Genomic DNA, 18,176 nt, shown 5'->3' on the forward strand with positions numbered 1-18,176 from the left:
TCCTACATCACAGCTATATAATCAATACCTCACAAAAAGGGAGGGTTCAAGGTTCAAGGTAGAAATCTGAGCACCTTTGACACCTCTCCTAGTCCTCCTAACAGTTTCCTAAGAGTTGATCACTGTCTTTTGTTCGGAGGAGTCTTCCATTGTGAATGAGATGGCTAGCAGTCTGGCACCATTGATGGGGAAATATCCAGTTGGCAGAGCCTGTGTAGTAAGGCTTAGAGGATTATGGCTCCCAAGTCCCCCTTTCGATAGTCATGTGGAAATGTGTGTGTGTGAGATTCAGTGGGGTGGGGCGGGGAAATTCCTACAACAGCATGTTAAAACGAATGTCACATGTATATGTCTTGATATGTCGGTTTAAACATAAGCAAGAAGAACGTACTTAACAGAAAGGCAAGTAGTGGGAGTTGTGACATTTAGTCTAAGTTATATTGTTGACCTCCTCCGAGCCTTGCTTGGTTTCCTCTTAATGCTGTCTTCCAAATTCAGGTATTGACAAGCTCACCGAGAAAGCCCAGGTGTCTGAGGATGGGACGATGCGCTCCCTGGAGCCAGAGTCTGCACAGTCTGCAGCGCAAGGCAGCCCCCCTGGTGTAATCAGTGATACAGAATCTTGGAGTGCGGTACGGCTACATGTTGCTCTTGTGCTTGGACACATTCTGATTATTATTGTCTAAACTTGCATAGCTAGTACAGTACTGTAGTTGTAATACAGGTACTGAATAACAGCATCTGGGGTAGGGGTTCTCAAACTATGGTCCTACAACCATGAGCTTCATTCCGATGGTGTGTCTACGGATTTGCGGTTGAAGAGGAGAGACTGCACATCCATCTTCTTAAACATTCTTAATGATATCTAATGGTATTGTTGTTGCGCCTATTATTTCTCATGTTGTATTTTATTGTACAAGAAAAAGCGGTGGATTCTCCTTTGTGGAGCTTTTAAAGCAGAGGTTGGGTGGCCATTGGTCATGGATGATCTAGCTGAGATGCCTGTATTGCAGGGGATTTTACTAGATGACCGTTGGGGGTACCTTTCAACTCTACAATTCTATGATTGCATTATAATTTGAATTCCATAGAATTAAAATTTTAATACCGCTTATAAGAAATAAAAGAAATAATGAAAACACCATTTAGAAAACCATCTAGCATAGCACATTACAATTTCTACAGCAGGCAGAAAAATCATTAAGTGGTCCATTAAATCTCTCGGCCATTTTCAAGTGGTCTGGGGAAGGTGCAGGAAGGGGGAGTTTAGGATCCACTGATCTAGTGCTATCCTTGACGCAGTTCAAGGACATTGTTGCCCTTGGCATTAAATCCACTAAAGCACATTTGGTAAAGTGCTTGTGTGTGTGTAGAAAATGAGGTGATTCAAAATGGGTTTCTTACATATTGCAGTTAGGAGTCTGCATTTTTCTCATCTACAAAGAAGCTGGTGGCATTTCAGATCCATACTTTAAACCTGAGTAATTCTTTTATCAGCGGGACAAATCTAGCAAGTATCTCCATTTGACACATTGTTGTGTAGATCGTATAGAATTATGCTGCAATAACCTCTTAAAATGTCAGCTTTGTGGACATTTGCTGATGACGGGATTAAGGTTCTCATGCTCTGGGGGTGGAGGAGGGCATGAACAGGGGCCCCAAACAGGTATTTTCATGGATTTATTTGTGGAAACTTTATTGGGGGTGTCCGTGAATCTACATACCATAAAGTTAATGTGCCTGTAAATAATGCTGGATTGTGTTATCACTATATGGTGACAATAAATAAATCCTGGAGGCAAAAAAAGATAGAGACTCAGGTCATCTTGTACCTTGTTTGCTTCCAGATAAGCAGCATTGCACTTCTGTTGGTTTAGAGCTCAGTGTAGTGTTTCCACAGATGAATGGTATCAGTGAGGAGTTTTTGCAACTGCCCACTTACACGTACTTTGAAGTGGATGCTACACTACAGCTTTGTCCTGTAGAGGTGCTTTTATTGAGGCTTAAGTGTAGAGTGGCCTTATGTCCAGCACAAAGGCCCTACACAGGAGCTGAAGGTCTCCTAGTAACAAATTTGGTTCAGTATAGTCAGTGAACATCCATGATGCATGTTAAGACACAGCTGCTAGATTTCTTGACCTTAGAGGTGAAGAATACAAGCCCCTGGTCAAGGGAGGTGGGGGCTGCCCACACCATCTAAGGCAGAAAAGTGGGGATGCTGCGCCAGCTCACAGACTGGCACTGGGAAGAGGCCTGGATTGGGTCCGTTTCTATAACAGTAGCAGGGCTAGCTCAGGATCTACTGGATCCTGTGCCAGCTCAGCTCTCTCCCCCTACCCACCCACCCCATGCCCTGTTTCTAGAATTTCTGCTGCCTTCTGCTTGTAGGATTACCACCAGCAATAGATTCCGCTCACAGTTTTGGGTACTTCTTGCTGGTTGAGCTCCTCCTCTGGAAGAGGCCAGCAGACTTTTGCAGGCCTGGGTGGAGGGACCTCTCTACCTCATCCAAACCCTCTTCAGCACAGCAAATCAGGGGCATTGATTGCTCTGCCCATCTGGAATGGTTAACCTCCAAAGGTGAAAAACTGCAGTAAAAAACCCAGAGTTAATGAAAAGGAATGTGTTGGGGAAATTTGCATTTGCAAATTGTCAGGCAGCATTAGTCAGGCAGTAGTGTGGTGCAGATAAGTTGTTAAGGGATATGGTTGTGTCCCTTTTCCTCAGGAATCATTGCAGCCCCGGCGAGAACGACGGCGTCTGTCCAGTGCATCCTCTGTTGGGCAGTGGAATCCAACTCCTGAATGGGTGAGAGGAGTCTGTGCTCCATGATTCCTTTTCCTCGCACTCCCTATTGATTCAGCAGGAGCTGAACTGGGGCTGCTCCTAGTCAGTTAAAGTAAACAGGCGGTGATTAAGTAAAATGCTATGTGCATTAGAGCAGATGCCCACCCTGAGCCCTTTTTACAGCAAGTGTGATGCAGTGGGGGGGGGGGAATGTGTGCTTGTTCCAAAGTGATGAAGCAGCATTCTACTGCCACCTGGACCTGAGCAGAGAGACACTGCAAAGAACAGCAAGCAGGTGCTACACTTTTCATCCCTCATTGGGGATCACTATAGTTTCTGGTCCTGCTCCATTGCTCCCTTCATTGCTTAATGAAGCAGGAATTATAATGAACTTTGCACACTACATGCGATAAAAAGCTTTTAATATATCAAAATTATTAATAGTTAAGCAGTCTTTCTTAGCTTTTAAGTATACGTTATTCTTTCCGTCTGTGGAAGGGTGGGTTGCTGCGTGTTCATTTTAAATGACGAGGATTTATCCCTGTGGTGGCCTGTGGCTTTCTCTGTCTTTGTAGGGACAGAGTACAGTGGTACCTTGGTTCTCGAACTCAATCTGTTCTGGAAGTCCATTCGACTTCCAAAATGTTTGAAAACCAAGGCACGCCTTCTGATTGGCCCCGGAAACAATGCCGACAGCAGAAACGGACGTTCAGCTTCTGAAAAACGTTCACAAACCGGAACACTTACTTCTGGGTTTGCGGCGTTCAGGAGCTCATTTGTTCATCAACTTATCCGTTCGGGAACCAAGGTACCACTGTACTCTTCTTTCAGAAACCTACAGTGTTCAGAGCTTGTGTGGTTATGTTTGAAGATTTAATTCTCTTATAGTTTGTAGGTGCATGCTCTAATGTTCCTGTTCCTGTTAAGGACAACCTAGTTTGATATGCTTGACATATTCTTCATGAAAATGTTCATCTGTATGCTCTCTGAGTTGTTCAAAATCACTGATTTTATCTTCTACTCCTTTTCTTTGTAGGTCGTATCTTGGAAGTCAAAGCTGCCCCTACAGACAATCATGCGGCTGTTACAGGTCTTGGTCCCCCAGGTAGAGAAGATTTGCATTGACAAGTAAGTGTCTATGGTCCTTTGAATATTTGGGGGCGGGGGCAGAGGGGAGTTGTAAAGTGATATGATTTATAAAGAAGTCATTACTGTGATGATCAGGACATGCCCTCTGCTCACTTTTCTATAGGAGTTTGGATAATATCAAATTTGGCAATAATTACCCAAAGTATGGACCCAGGTGGCGCTGTGGTTAAACCACTGAGCCTAGGGCTTGCTGATCAGAAGGTCGGTGGTTCGAATCCCTGTGACGGGGTGAGCTCCCGTTGCTTGGTCCCAGCTCCTGCCAACCTAGCAGTTCGAAAGCACGTCAAAATGCAAATAGATAAATAGGAACCGCTATAGCGGGAAGGTAAACGGCGTTTCCATGTGCTGCTCTGGTTTGCCAGAAGCGGCTTTGTCATGCTGGCCACGTGACCTGGAAGCTATACGCCGGCTCCCTCGGCCAATAATGCGAGATGAGCGCGCAACCCCAGAGTCGGTCACGACTGGACCTAATGGTCAGGGGTCCCTTTACCTTTACCTTACCCAAAGTATACATGCAGTCCCAAACATCAGAGAGAAGGCCATCTTTATTGACTCAGTGTATTTGTAATATGGGGCTCTGCACTAATTTTGCAGCTTCCAAATTGTAAAATGAGCCAAGGGGTCCAGTTTTAGACTGGAACTGCAAGGGGTGAGGGTGGAGTGGGGTTTGTAGGAGACTGAGCCTTTCTCCATGTGCTGTGGCCCCCATTCAGATCACCTGTAGGAAGGGTTATACCTTCACCCCCTGTGCCTGACCTCAACTGTAAATGTATGGTTGCTTTTACAAAAAAAGACATTGCCTTGGACCTCCTGACGCAGAGCTCCGGCGTTATATGTAATTTAGCCCCTTAGTGTATTGTAAAAGCTTGGACCAATCAGTGGCGGAGCTTCATGATGGTGCGTGTCCTGGAGGCAGGGTGTGCCATCCGCAGGGGCATGGTGCACGTCCTGGGGTTGTGGCGCCCAGCGCGGGCGGGGTGGGGAGCTGCAATAGCACCCCACTGGGATTGCGCTGCCGGGGACGGTGCGCTCCCCCCGCACTCCTCCTCCTCCGCCAGTGGGAACAATACACTTGGACTCTTCAATATGTTCTGCAGGGAATTCCTGGCAGTTTTAGAGAATTTCTAATGCTCTTTCATCTTGCCCTTGTCCATGGAACTTGAGTGCACATCAATAAAAGGAAACTCTGTGGGTCACGTTTAGTCTTCTGCAGCATCCATTTAGCATTCTCTCTTTATTCCAGGGGCCTCACAGATGAGTCTGAGATTCTGAAGTTCTTGCAGCATGGCACATTGGTGGGGCTGCTTCCTGTTCCTCATCCCATCCTGATCCGCAAATACCAGGCTAACTGTGGCACTGCTATGTGGTTCCGCACTTACATGTGGGGAGTTATTTATTTGAGGTAAGTCAGCCCAAAACAACCCAAATTCATTTTTCTTCACTGATAGCATGTTGCTGCCGAGTGGCCTGCCTTGTTTTCTGTTAAGTGGTTGGTACTAAAGGCTGCCTTCATAACCATGAGCTGGAGTTAGACTGTTAATTTTAAATTTTGCACAAAGTAGTGGATGCCAAGTCTGTCATGAGTCATGTTGTTAGATTCTGTACAGAGAATGACATTTCGTTCTCAGTAAGATCACTTTGAAGTGTAATCAGGGTTTTATTGGCATCTGAGAGTAACATACATTTTAGTATTGAACTGGACTTAGAAATTGAAAACAAAACGACAATTCAAAATGATGTTTAGATATTGGAAATATATATTCAGATTTACTGAATATAGTATGGAGAGCATGGGGTCAAGATACAGGAAAGTAAATTTAAGAGAAAATCCATAATGGGTCATGTTGCCTTGGGGAGATGGAAAAAAATCCTCTTCATAATAGGCATCTATTCAGCCCTAGCCCATCTATTCAACTTTCGGTTCCGAACCTTTAAGAAATGCTGCCATTTCATTTTTTACATCTTTTACCCTCGGGCATGGGTGCTAAACCTGTGTGTATATTTCCCCTTCTCCGCTAAAGAGGGATATTTTCAGGATTTAAATAATACAGTATATTAAAACACAGAATGCCCATCCTGGCGATATTGAATAGTTTAATAATACTGCCATGAATGAACTTGCAGTTGCTACAACAATTCCGTGTTTCTCATATTATAAGACACGTCTTATATTTATTTTTTCCTGAAAAAAACACAGCATGCCTTATTTTCAAGGGATGTCTTATTTTTTAATTAAGTACCGGTACCGGTATCTGTACAGACCACAGACCTGCTCCCACCGAGTCTTCGCGCGCGGCAGGTGAAGGCTGCATCCGGGTCCTGGGGCTGCGCGCGCGGCAGGCGAAGGCTGCATCCGGGTCCTGGGGCTGCGTGCACTGCGCGCTGAGGCTGCATCCAGGTCCCGGGTGTCCGCGCGCAAAGGCTGCAGCCGGGTCCTGGGGCTGCGCGCTGAGGCTACAGCCGGGTCCCGGGTGTCCGCGCGTGGTGTGCAAAGGCTGCAGCCGGGTTCTCTGTTATATAGATTACAAGTGGATCTGAGAGGTTGAAGCAGCATAGGAAAGAAATACTTTTAGCCAGCTGCAGCAGAGAGTTTACACTGTATACACAAGTTGTATATGTTTCGATGATCTGCACCACTTTGATTTGTTAACATTTTTTCGTGGAATATTTTAAAGGGGAGGGGGGTGCCTTGGAGGAGAAATAGTTACGAAGCCTCACCACTACTGGTCTTCCACAGTTGTGTTTTGTAAAAGAAAATCTTTGGCATCTTCATTTTAGAAGGATCAGAAAGCAGGTGGATGTAAAATACTTTTATACATCTGAGACTCTGGAGAGCTGCTTCCAGTCTGAGTGGAGCAGAAAAATAATGAAGAAATAGTTGGCTGAGCATCACAAACAGTGTGGCCCTCAGCAACCTGTGTCTATTGACCTCATGCATTTGCAAATCTGTCAAAGTTACGTGAATGTTGTAACTATTCTAGATGGGAGAACGCCAGGATTTGTGCTTGCCGAATAAAACAAACTTCTGTTTCTCTTCAGGAATGTGGATCCCCCTATCTGGTATGACACGGATGTAAAGCTGTTTGAAATTCAACGAGTCTAAGGAATAGGGGAGAGAGGGAGAAACTTGCCTCTGTTAAGAGGGAAACACTGGAAACGAGGATCTTGCTGTGCGCTTCTTCATCACAGCTCTTCCTTCATTTCACTGCCTGCTGAGTGATCCAAAGGACAATCACCTCCATTTACTGACCTGCCACTTTAAAGCCTCTTAAAAAAAAAATTCCTCACCCCCAGCTCCCAGGGAACTTTGATGGAAGAATGTGCAAGAAAAGCTTTGGGTGGTTGCACTGAAAACCAACCCATATATCATCATGCTGTTCTTCTGCTTCTGGGTGGGGTTCTGAACCGGACTAGCTAGAGAAGCGATCTTTTCATTCCCTGGTCAGATTCAGCCTTTAGATTTAAAATATGCTGAATGTAAAGAGTTATATGAAACTGGACCAATGAAGGAAGTGCTACCGCAGAAGGTAGCTCTGTGGTGTTTTTTCCCAAAGAATGTATCCTACCACCACTTTTATGTTGCCCACCTTGCTGGTGTTTTGCTTTATTGTAACTGCCCAGGGTGGAGTAGTAGCTTTTATTAGGTGGCTGTGGGGTTCTATTTATTTAAGTCACTTCAGGTTAATCTTCTGGGTCTGGTTGTTTCTTTCCTGTCACTGAAAATGTGCTTAACTACTTTGTACTGGTGCTGTAATGTAGCATCCACATTCCTCTTCCCTCGTCCTTCCTCCCTTTTAATGGTGGATGTATGTCTAAGATGCATCATCACACTGTGTTTGTTGCAGGAATTGTTTCTGGGGAAGCTGTTCTGACGTGGGACATGTGGCGAGAGGGTGGGAGGGGGTGGACCCATGCTCTTTTTCAGGGATTTAGAGAATCATTTTGTTGTGTTTAATGATATCTGTAGGCAGTAAGACTGCTAGAATGAAGTTTAATTATTTAAGAAGCTGCGCCCTGTGGCTTCTGTTCTGGGTTGCTTAAGCTAGATTTATAGATTCCAAGTTGGGGAGGGGGGGAATGGGAATTTCTCCCTAGCAGAATTCATGAGGGACTGGCAAAGGCTGGTCAATAGACCACATGCCTTTGGAATGTGTCTCTGAGGAATCAACATGAATTTGAAAAGTGTTCTTACAGAGGAATGTGAGTTTTCTATTTTCAGAATTTGAGATTTATGCTTAGACCTGGGTTAGGTAACATGAGTTAAATTAGTTTTGTATCTTATGATGCAAACCAACATCCCCTTGGAAATATGGTCCTGGAATGACAGGTCCATTTCTGGCTGATCACCGCTTGAGTCTAAGATTCTTCAGACTCCCCAGAAGGCTCTCAAAGGGTCCAGGGGCTGCCACCACCAGTTTGGAATCACAGTTTTTGTTCACTATGGGTAGCCCTTTCTCACTTAATAGGGAATGGGAGATGTGTTCTGCAGTCATCACCCCTCTGCCAGCTTTCACCTGACCCTTAACTGGAAGTTCTGCAATTAGGAAGGCATTTTCCGGGGGGTGGGGTCCCCTCTTACGGATTGCTTTTTCTCAAACTTCCAGGTTGTTAAAGATTGGCAACTGATGTCATAGAAATGTATGGCTACGTCTGCAGAATATAATACCAATGTGGTTTGATTATTTTGCTCAAGAACAGAACGTATATCTTAGGTTATCCTAAACAGGGTAGGGTAGGCTAGGCCAGGCAACCCCAAACTTCGGCCCTCCAGATGTTTTGGACTACAATTCCCATCTTCCCCGACCACTGGTCCTGTTAGCTAGGGATCATGGGAGTTGTAGGCCAAAACATCTGGAGGGCCGCAGTTTGGGGATGCCTGGGGTAGGCTATCCTGGACAGAATGGGCGAATTCTAGGTTTTATCTGGAGTTTATTCTAAATATTTAGAAGATGAAAATAGATGAAGAATTTAAAGGACAAATATCCTTTATCTCACTCCTTTCTCATTGGAAAAACTAATCTATTCATCTCACCTTCCACCTCCACTGGCAGACTGATGTTCATACTTTCCCTGGAATGTCTTTGATTTCTCAAATGTGATTTGGTAGTGCTCTGGCAAGGGTCTGGCTGAGTGTATCACATTTGCTCTCTGTACCAGACACTGATTTATCTCATTCCTTTTCACACAGAGACGCTTTTGTGAGCACCCCATATTTTTATTTTGTGTTAATGTGGTTTCTTCCTTGTGAATTTATCTTGACTTTTGCATTCGTTGGTGTTGCAGGTCTGCTCTTTGTTCCATGAAAAATCAGAGTTGCACTGTAAACTATTTGCTTTACATATAGAGATAAAATTATCTTAAAACACCGCAATGGGCTTTCCTCTGTGTCTGTATCTCCAGAAGGTTTATGAGCTTGTTTGGTACTGTTATAAAATCATATTGGGGGGGTTGCAGGACACCATTATTAATGAACAGAGAGGGGTAACCACAGCTTGACAGCTACGGCTACCCAGAGTCCTTCGCACCACCATTTCGCCGCCACAGCTTGGCTCTCCTTCCCTCCACAGACCCGCACCCCCTCCGCAGGGATTAACATATTCAAACACCTCCTAAAATCCAACATAAACTCTGCATTTCCCCTTCGCCTAAGGACAAGCATATGCAACCCTTGCCTAGACATCTGCATTTCCCCTTCGCCTAAGGACAAGCATATGCAACCCTCGCCTAGACAATTATCACAGACAATTATCATAAACTCCACCAAGTAACGCAGCCCATTTTTATACAGCCTTACCATTTTATACAAACCTTATACAAACTTGCTATGAACCTTTACCTTCTCGTGATTATATGCTTGCTTCTTGTGATTATATGTCTGCTGGCCTTATGTGCCTTAAATGTGAGAAACCCCTTATATCCCTTGAAAGGCGTCCCTCCCTATATGCCTAAGAACCTAACCACAACCTCAGTATTACTCTTGATTAATTAGACTAGTGTTCCTCTGTATTAGAAAATAGGTTTGTTAGTATCTCTTTGTATTAGAAAACCACTGTTTTATATTTTAGAACTGTATACGTCAGAATGTATTAGAAATGTTTTCCATACTTATTTTCTGTGCAACCCTTCTCTGACCCCAAGCCCCCCTGAAACCTCCCCATCACCGTCCCATACCCAACGAAGGAAGACACGGACAATAGAAAGATTAGCTTGACAACTTTATTCAAATAAATTGCCATCCTCAACGTAGCCCACCCTTCCATGGCCTGGAGGAAAACACTGCCGGGCGGACTTCCACCCCATGGAAATCGCCAGGAACTGCCCCACCTCTGCACCCATCTTGACTGATTGCCCTTCCTGCCAAACAACAGGGAGCACCATCAACGACAGGAGAAGAGAGATTGACATCTCTCCATCTGAAAGGAAGAGTCATCTCCGCACCCCGTCGCCCTTGTCTCCCCCTCCCTCCTAGTCCAGAGATTTCCATGCATGAACAGGAGGGTATATAGGGGGACTTCACCATTTCCCGGGGTTCCTTCCTTCTTTCCAGAGGCAGGGACCCTACAGCTGTAGCTTTGCATTCTGCAATAAAGGGATCAGTTTGTTTTTCCTGACAGCATCGTGTGGTCTCTGTCATTTTCCCGGCGGAGCTGAACTTAGTGCAAATTTTGGAGCTTCCGACCCGCGTCTGTCCTTCTTAAAAGGCAACGCATTTTGGGGTACATTTTTCATAACAATATGGCGAGCCAGGCAGGAGACTCCGTTTAGCCGTACTCTTGGGGCGCCGTGGTTGGGGAGCCCAAGCGCACCCAGCCATTTGCAGGGGGGATCCCCTTCCCCGACTGTCCCTGGAGTTCTGGCCTAACTGGGATCCTTAGCGGGACCACACAGGGAAAACAAACAGGATCCAGACGGCCGTGGGGGTTGATTTTACAAGATTTTTCTTCTCCTGATTGTTGCGAGGTGACCAAGCTTCAGGAAAAGAAGGCAGCGCGCTGCGACGTGAGTATCAATAGGGAAATTGGCTTTTCGGGGTGGGAATTGTCACAGCAATCAAACTCTTTCCTATTTTTCATAGCCAAAAAAACCCAAAGCCCGTCGGAGTCTGCCCAGGCTGGAAGGTTTTGCGGCTGCCCTTTTCCTCCCCAAGGCTTGTTGTCCGTCGGAGTTTTGCCCAGATAGTGAGCCTTGGCAACTCTCCCTTCTCTCGCTTAGCTATCCCGGGTGAAGACGCCCCTCTGCCATGGCGACCTTTTGTTAGGTATGACCCATGACCAGAGATTGCAAGTGCGCCCGTTCCCTTTTCCTACTTTTCATTCCTCAGGTCCGATCTGGCATTGCGTAGGCAAGCGTTCAGTAGGACCTGAGTCTAGAGAGCAAGAGGCAGGGAGATTGCTGTGGCACTATTAAATTGTGGGTGGGAATAAGAGTCCTCCTCGGAGTGTGCCCACTTTCCTAGAACGTTTTCCTAAGGAGACTTTCCAAACCCCATTTTTCCCTTAGAGAGCCCTTTAGCAAACCTTCCCAAGCCCACTTTCCTATCGGAGTCGGTCCACTTTCCTATCGGAGTCTGTCCACTTTCCTTAGACGTGCCCCACGTTCCCAAGGAGTCCCCAGAACCCCGAGAGACCCCACAGCCCCGTCGGAGACTGCCCAGGGCTAGAACTTGCGCAAGTGCCCCTTCGGAGACTGACCAGGGCAAAAATGGGTGCACCCCTGTCCAAAGAGACAACTCTGCAGGCTTCAGGGGAGAAATAAGCCCAAGGAGAGCTTACTTCCCGTCTGAACTCTGATAAACGCCTCCAATTGTATTTAAGAAATGTTTCAGGGTCTAAAAAAAAAAACAAAAGGAAAAACCAAAACAAAATGCAAGCTTGCTTAAATAATTTTTATGTAAGGGCTTGATCAACCCAAAAACATGGCAAATATTAAAAAGAGTGGAAGTAGTGTGTAAAGGTTTGTTTTAAAGAGGCTGTAGAAGGGTTTTTTTTCTCTCTCCAAAAGTATAAAGAGGTGTGTGTGTGTGTACCTACCCATTTTTCAACAGAAAAGAGGGGCAGGATGGAAGAAAATAAAGAGTTGTAACTTTGAAAATGCTTGCTCAATGCTTTGAAAAAATTTCGAAACTTGAAAATATTCACTTCATAAACTCCAGCTATAAGTGGATAAGAGATGTACTCAATGTTTAGAAATGTTGTGGGGTTGTGTTTAGATTGGCCACAACATCCATAGACTGCCTTCTTAAGTGTGCATAGTTAAAACTGCCAACTTGTTTTAAATTTCTAGTATAAAGAAACAATGTTGAACCAATCAATCTTAAACATGATAAATATGAGAATGAGGTGTGCAAATGTTGTTATTGAGAGAGGCTACAAAGGGGAGTCTTTCTCCAAGTGACTAGAGGAATATTGACTAAAGGAAAATTGAACAGCTATTCCTATAAAGGTGATTTGTTTGTCAAAAGTAGAGCTTCCATAGCCAGGAATTGTCTATCTGAGTCTAGTTTTAACTTTGATTGTGTTGGACAGAAGGGTTATTGTCGGGCTCCTGATATCAGTCTCTTAAGGAAAAAAACTCATCTGCTAAAGGGTTCTGTATAAAGTTGGTATTTTCATTCAAATCTTGTGAATCCTGTATCTTAGAGGGTTAGACTAAATGACCTCAGGGTCCCTTCTAACTTCCATTTTAGAGCTATGTGAAAGGCAATGTGTCTGATGTGGTGATGGGTTGAAATTCAGCCCAGCTCTGCTTTCTGGCAAGGAAAGATTATTGGTTTTCAGAGTTGGAACAAGAGTGTCATTGTTGTTATGGAGTGATTATATAAGTTTTTATCACTTTCTCTATTAAGGTTTAAAGTTTAAGCACATATGAAAGTCTTGAACATTTCCCAATCTTTATCCAATCTTAAGATTTGCTAAAGGCTTCTATATAACGTTGGTACTTTTAATCTTCCCCTTCCTTATTTTTCCCTTAGTACACACGTGTGCTTCCGTGATAGGGCATAGCCCGTGTTTCCTTCCCAGTCAGGCATCTGTACTCAAATGTATGTGTATCCTAAGGGCGGTGATAGTGTTGAGATCCCCATATTTCAGAAGGGGTGGACTAGATTACTCAAGCACTGAAAAGTGAGTTTAAACTCTGGTGGCTTAGTGAAATGGCCTGAATTCAGTCAAGCTTTACTCTTTGGTGGAGAAGGATGGAAAGACAGATTTTTAAAGTTTGGCATGAAGAGTTTGAGGTGCCACTTAGAAAGAGGTAGAGATGGTATATCATACATTGGAAATGAATGTCTGGTGTTTCCCCCCCCCCCCCACCATATTGTCAGCTATTTTTTAACTGCAAAACTCCACCCAACAGTTCGAGCACATACAAATTCATAATCAAGCAGAATGAGCCTTGACCATCCCTGTACATAAAGGCCAGAAGAATTAGTCTGGAAGATGGTGAGGCTGAGATGAGTGAGAATGTTGAATATCATTAAGTCTGCTCTGGCCATATCACCCATAGATAAGGGGGCAGAGAATTTAGTCTGCCATGGCTGTAATAAATTAATTAAAAACAAACGAAAACATTTGCAATTACGAATTCACCCCGAACCCTGTAGATAAAGGGGGCAAATCAAGATTTATTTTGCCTGGGGTATGAGATGTTTATATAGTACAGTAAACATGGCTAATTAGTGCCATGACTTCATTAAGGAGTTTAATTTGACCAAACTTTTATTGCAGCTTTCTTGTGAAAGTATTGGGTTGGGTTGTCTGTGAAAACATTGGGTTGTCTGGATGTTGAAGTTTTATATATTTAAAGTTTAAGATTTATAAGCCTGCTTCCTAAGCAGCAAGGAACAGGAAGTAAGAGGTGTCAGAAATATCTCAGGACACAAAAGCTATAGAAATGGATTTAAACTGACCAAAAATAATTTAATTTGACCACTTTTTGTTGCTGGTTTGGTGGAAGTGTAAATTGTTGGGTTTCTGTGTAAAATCTAACCTATTCACCCTTCCCTTCCTCTATTCAAATGGTAATTTAGCCAACACCAGCAACACTTTCAAGTGGTACAATGGATTTCTGAATCATGAACTTTGTACATGCACAGAGGCTATGCCAGCTTGAAGAGAAAAATAGAGAGAAAAAGGAGGTTAAAAACAAAACAAAACAAAAACAGCAACCAAATGCTGAAGTGCCTGTGCCATGCAGGGGAAAATTTGTTTAAATTTCCTTATGTGTCTTTGACTCCAGGGGGTCACTTGAGAAAACAAAAGGGTCAAGTGTTGGACCATCATTCCAAATCTAATATGCAAAATTCTTTCCAGAGGTAAATATCTCAGCACTCCCACTTTGAGTTCATCGCTTGAGTACTTTCATCGCTTGAGTACTTTTTGTTGCTGTTTGTTTCCCCTTTCAACAGGATACTGATTGTGATTTTAGTCAAGGGCTTAGAAAAAAAACTCCAGACTATGCAAACCAAGGGTCTGCTCCCCCTTTCCAATGGGTATTCAGGAAGCACCTTCAGATACTTATCTCGCATTTGCATTTCACCCCAAGCATTAACTCCTGCATAACCTCCCCCCTTGCAAAGTTCCAACCTAACATGCAAAAATTATTCTCACAGCTTTCCCAGGAAGAACATTTCTAAAGGATATGTGAACCTTTAAGAAGACTAAACTCCAGTAACAAGTGTTTATTTTTTCCTTTCTCCCACAGCAAAAAAAAAAAGGGGGGGGAGTGAAGTGATACAAACAGTAATTTCCTTTTTCCTCTTTTATTATTTCTCTTTGGCTTTGACGCTTCTCTTTAGCTTACAAATAATCTGCTTCCATTTATTAAATCAGTTTTTCCATTATGTCTATTAAATTAATCTAACCATACTTGTACAACTTTAGATTGCTACTCTTTATTTTCATTTGAGATGCTCATTATTAGAAATTGTGTGTTTTAGCATTTATTTATTTATTTTGGTTCCTCATATGTCAGTGTTTTGTTTTGTTATATTTTGGGGCATGTCCATCAGTCCATCACGTGGAATGCCAATATTAACCTGTATGGTCTTTATAATGTCTTCATATTATTTGATAATAATTTTTTTTAAATCTGAGATTTTTGTGTCAAGTCCTTCTTAAAAAAAAAAAAAAAATTGCTGTTTGAGTGGTAATCTAAATATCATTTTGTTTTTATTTATGCATTTTTCTATTTCTACTTTTTCTTCCTGTACATACGAATGTAGCATCTAAGTCATTCTTTCCTGTAAATAATAATAGTAATAATAATCCCTTTCAAACAGGATACGCGAACCTCAAAGAGAATTCAGAACCACACATGGAAAATGTTAATAACTTATCAATTGTGTCCTAATTAACAAAATTGTTGTCCTCCACAGCCAAACTAGGTGAAGTAAATTAAACAGACTGAGTAGACAATAACAGCAGTAATTAAATATGAATGATAATAATAATATTTAAATGAATAAAATGCTTAACTATGATCACATATTATTTGCAGCTTCCCAAGAAGAACTTTATAGAATATTTTCCCCTTTATTATTATTATTATTTAACTAATTATATCTTCAGGCCCCAACCCCCCTACAGGCCTATTTTCAAAAGGATGTTTTACAGGAAATCAAATGCTAATACCATCCCCTCACCACCTTACCAACCTGCCAATGCATCACAGTGGCCACAACAATTTATTCCCATAAAAGACTTGAGAAACTAAGTAATTGAATTATGAAGGGCATTTTATCTCTTAGCTATAATGTTTCAGCAAGGTTTAGAAGTGCTGTTAACTTCCTCCCAGTGACTCAAAGGCAGACAAGAAAAGCCCTTGTGCCCAAGGTTGGAAATACATGCAAAAGCAGCAAGAATTATCTCAAGTTCACCCAATTGCCTCAAGATATACAAATGGTGTAGACTTAACAATGTGAAGGTTTTATGCATTATGTGTTATTATGTAGGAATGCTGAAATGTGTCAAATGGGACGGACAAGGGGGGGGGAATGAGTTACAAGGATATTTCTTTTTTTATTTTAGACTGTGCCCACAAGATTGTGCAACTGATATATAATTATGTTTTATGTTACGTGATATTCTGCAGAAACCTTGACCTATGTCTGACAAGTATATGTTATTTCCACAAAGGGGGGGGGCATTTTTGTGTGTAATTGCTTTCATGTTTTATGTATAGTAAGTTATTGTATAGTGTAACATTCCTTATGCACCCAATGGTGGTATTATTCCTTATACGCCCAATGGAGGACTCATGTTTTCTAAAAGATCAGGCTATTGCATAGTCCATTGTTGAGATTTAGATCAATTTATGACCACATTTCCTTATCTCACCTGGCACTTTGTAGTGTGCCAGCCTTCTTTTTACCAAGAAGCAGTTTCAGGATTCATGAAACCAGCAGATACAAGAAGGTGTATATGCCTTGATTTACCTGGAATGATTCCTTATAGAATTAAATTGACCAATTTGGACATGTGCCCTTTTCAGAATGGTTTTTATGGGGCTGTATAAATTATAATTGGGTCAGTTCTAATTGGGCAAGTGAATCCAAGGTGCAAGTAGCTTTCTCCCTTTAAGAGTAACTGAGCAACTCCCTACTACAGTGCAAGACCAGAGCCTATAATAAAAAAATCCCATAGAAAGCCCAAGGCAAAGGCATCTCTCTCATGACATGTCCAAACCTGTGGCAGCTATGGTGAGTGCCAGGTGACATGGTCGATATGAAAGCCCTAAGGGGATTCACCAGGGATTGTTGCTGCTGTGCCATGATGGAGGTGTGAGACCAGAGGAGAGCTAGCTTTGACACCTGACAACACACAAAAAGGTAAAAACAAACAAACAAACTACGCTTTCCAGTCAATATTGGTGGATCTTCTGGTAAATGTAAAGCATAGACCACTTGTTTTTCCCATAAGTGCTAGAATACTGCTGCATACAGTGAAATGGAGAATGCGTCACTGTCGATTATATGAGGCAATGATTGGTTGTTACACAACAATATTGCCTCAGAGAGGGGACACTGTTATAAAATCATATTGGGGGGGTTGCAGGACACCATTATTAATGAACAGAGAGGGGTAACCACAGCTTGACAGCTACGGCTACCCAGAGTCCTTCGCACCACCATTTCGCCGCCACAGCTTGGCTCTCCTTCCCTCCACAGACCCGCACCCCCTCCGCAGGGATTAACATATTCAAACACCTCCTAAAATCCAACATAAACTCTGCATTTCCCCTTCGCCTAAGGACAAGCATATGCAACCCTTGCCTAGACATCTGCATTTCCCCTTCGCCTAAGGACAAGCATATGCAACCCTCGCCTAGACAATTATCACAGACAATTATCATAAACTCCACCAAGTAACGCAGCCCATTTTTATACAGCCTTACCATTTTATACAAACCTTATACAAACTTGCTATGAACCTTTACCTTCTCGTGATTATATGCTTGCTTCTTGTGATTATATGTCTGCTGGCCTTATGTGCCTTAAATGTGAGAAACCCCTTATATCCCTTGAAAGGCGTCCCTCCCTATATGCCTAAGAACCTAACCACAACCTCAGTATTACTCTTGATTAATTAGACTAGTGTTCCTCTGTATTAGAAAATAGGTTTGTTAGTATCTCTTTGTATTAGAAAACCACTGTTTTATATTTTAGAACTGTATACGTCAGAATGTATTAGAAATGTTTTCCATACTTATTTTCTGTGCAACCCTTCTCTGACCCCAAGCCCCCCTGAAACCTCCCCATCACCGTCCCATACCCAACGAAGGAAGACACGGACAATAGAAAGATTAGCTTGACAACTTTATTCAAATAAATTGCCATCCTCAACGTAGCCCACCCTTCCATGGCCTGGAGGAAAACACTGCCGGGCGGACTTCCACCCCATGGAAATCGCCAGGAACTGCCCCACCTCTGCACCCATCTTGACTGATTGCCCTTCCTGCCAAACAACAGGGAGCACCATCAACGACAGGAGAAGAGAGATTGACATCTCTCCATCTGAAAGGAAGAGTCATCTCCGCACCCCGTCGCCCTTGTCTCCCCCTCCCTCCTAGTCCAGAGATTTCCATGCATGAACAGGAGGGTATATAGGGGGACTTCACCATTTCCCGGGGTTCCTTCCTTCTTTCCAGAGGCAGGGACCCTACAGCTGTAGCTTTGCATTCTGCAATAAAGGGATCAGTTTGTTTTTCCTGACAGCATCGTGTGGTCTCTGTCATTTTCCCGG

At 43.1% G+C, this 18,176-nt stretch overlaps 1 protein-coding gene across 1 annotated transcript in view; it reads left to right on the forward strand.

Annotated features, from left to right (window-relative positions):
• Positions 1 to 9,349, forward strand: part of HID1 (HID1 domain containing) — a 45,532-nt gene extending 36,183 nt beyond the window's left edge. The window contains exons 15-19 of the mRNA XM_035104414.2: positions 499 to 632; positions 2,728 to 2,808; positions 3,824 to 3,915; positions 5,180 to 5,338; positions 6,976 to 9,349. Of these exons, the coding sequence (XP_034960305.1) occupies positions 499 to 632; positions 2,728 to 2,808; positions 3,824 to 3,915; positions 5,180 to 5,338; positions 6,976 to 7,039 (530 nt within the window). The 3' untranslated portion in view covers positions 7,040 to 9,349. The remainder of the gene's footprint in view (positions 1 to 498; positions 633 to 2,727; positions 2,809 to 3,823; positions 3,916 to 5,179; positions 5,339 to 6,975) is intronic.
• The last annotated feature ends 8,827 nt before the right edge of the window (positions 9,350 to 18,176 follow it).

Source organism: Zootoca vivipara, chromosome 2, assembly GCF_963506605.1.
Source record: "Zootoca vivipara chromosome 2, rZooViv1.1, whole genome shotgun sequence".
In the NCBI taxonomy this organism is placed as follows: domain Eukaryota; kingdom Metazoa; phylum Chordata; class Lepidosauria; order Squamata; family Lacertidae; genus Zootoca; species Zootoca vivipara.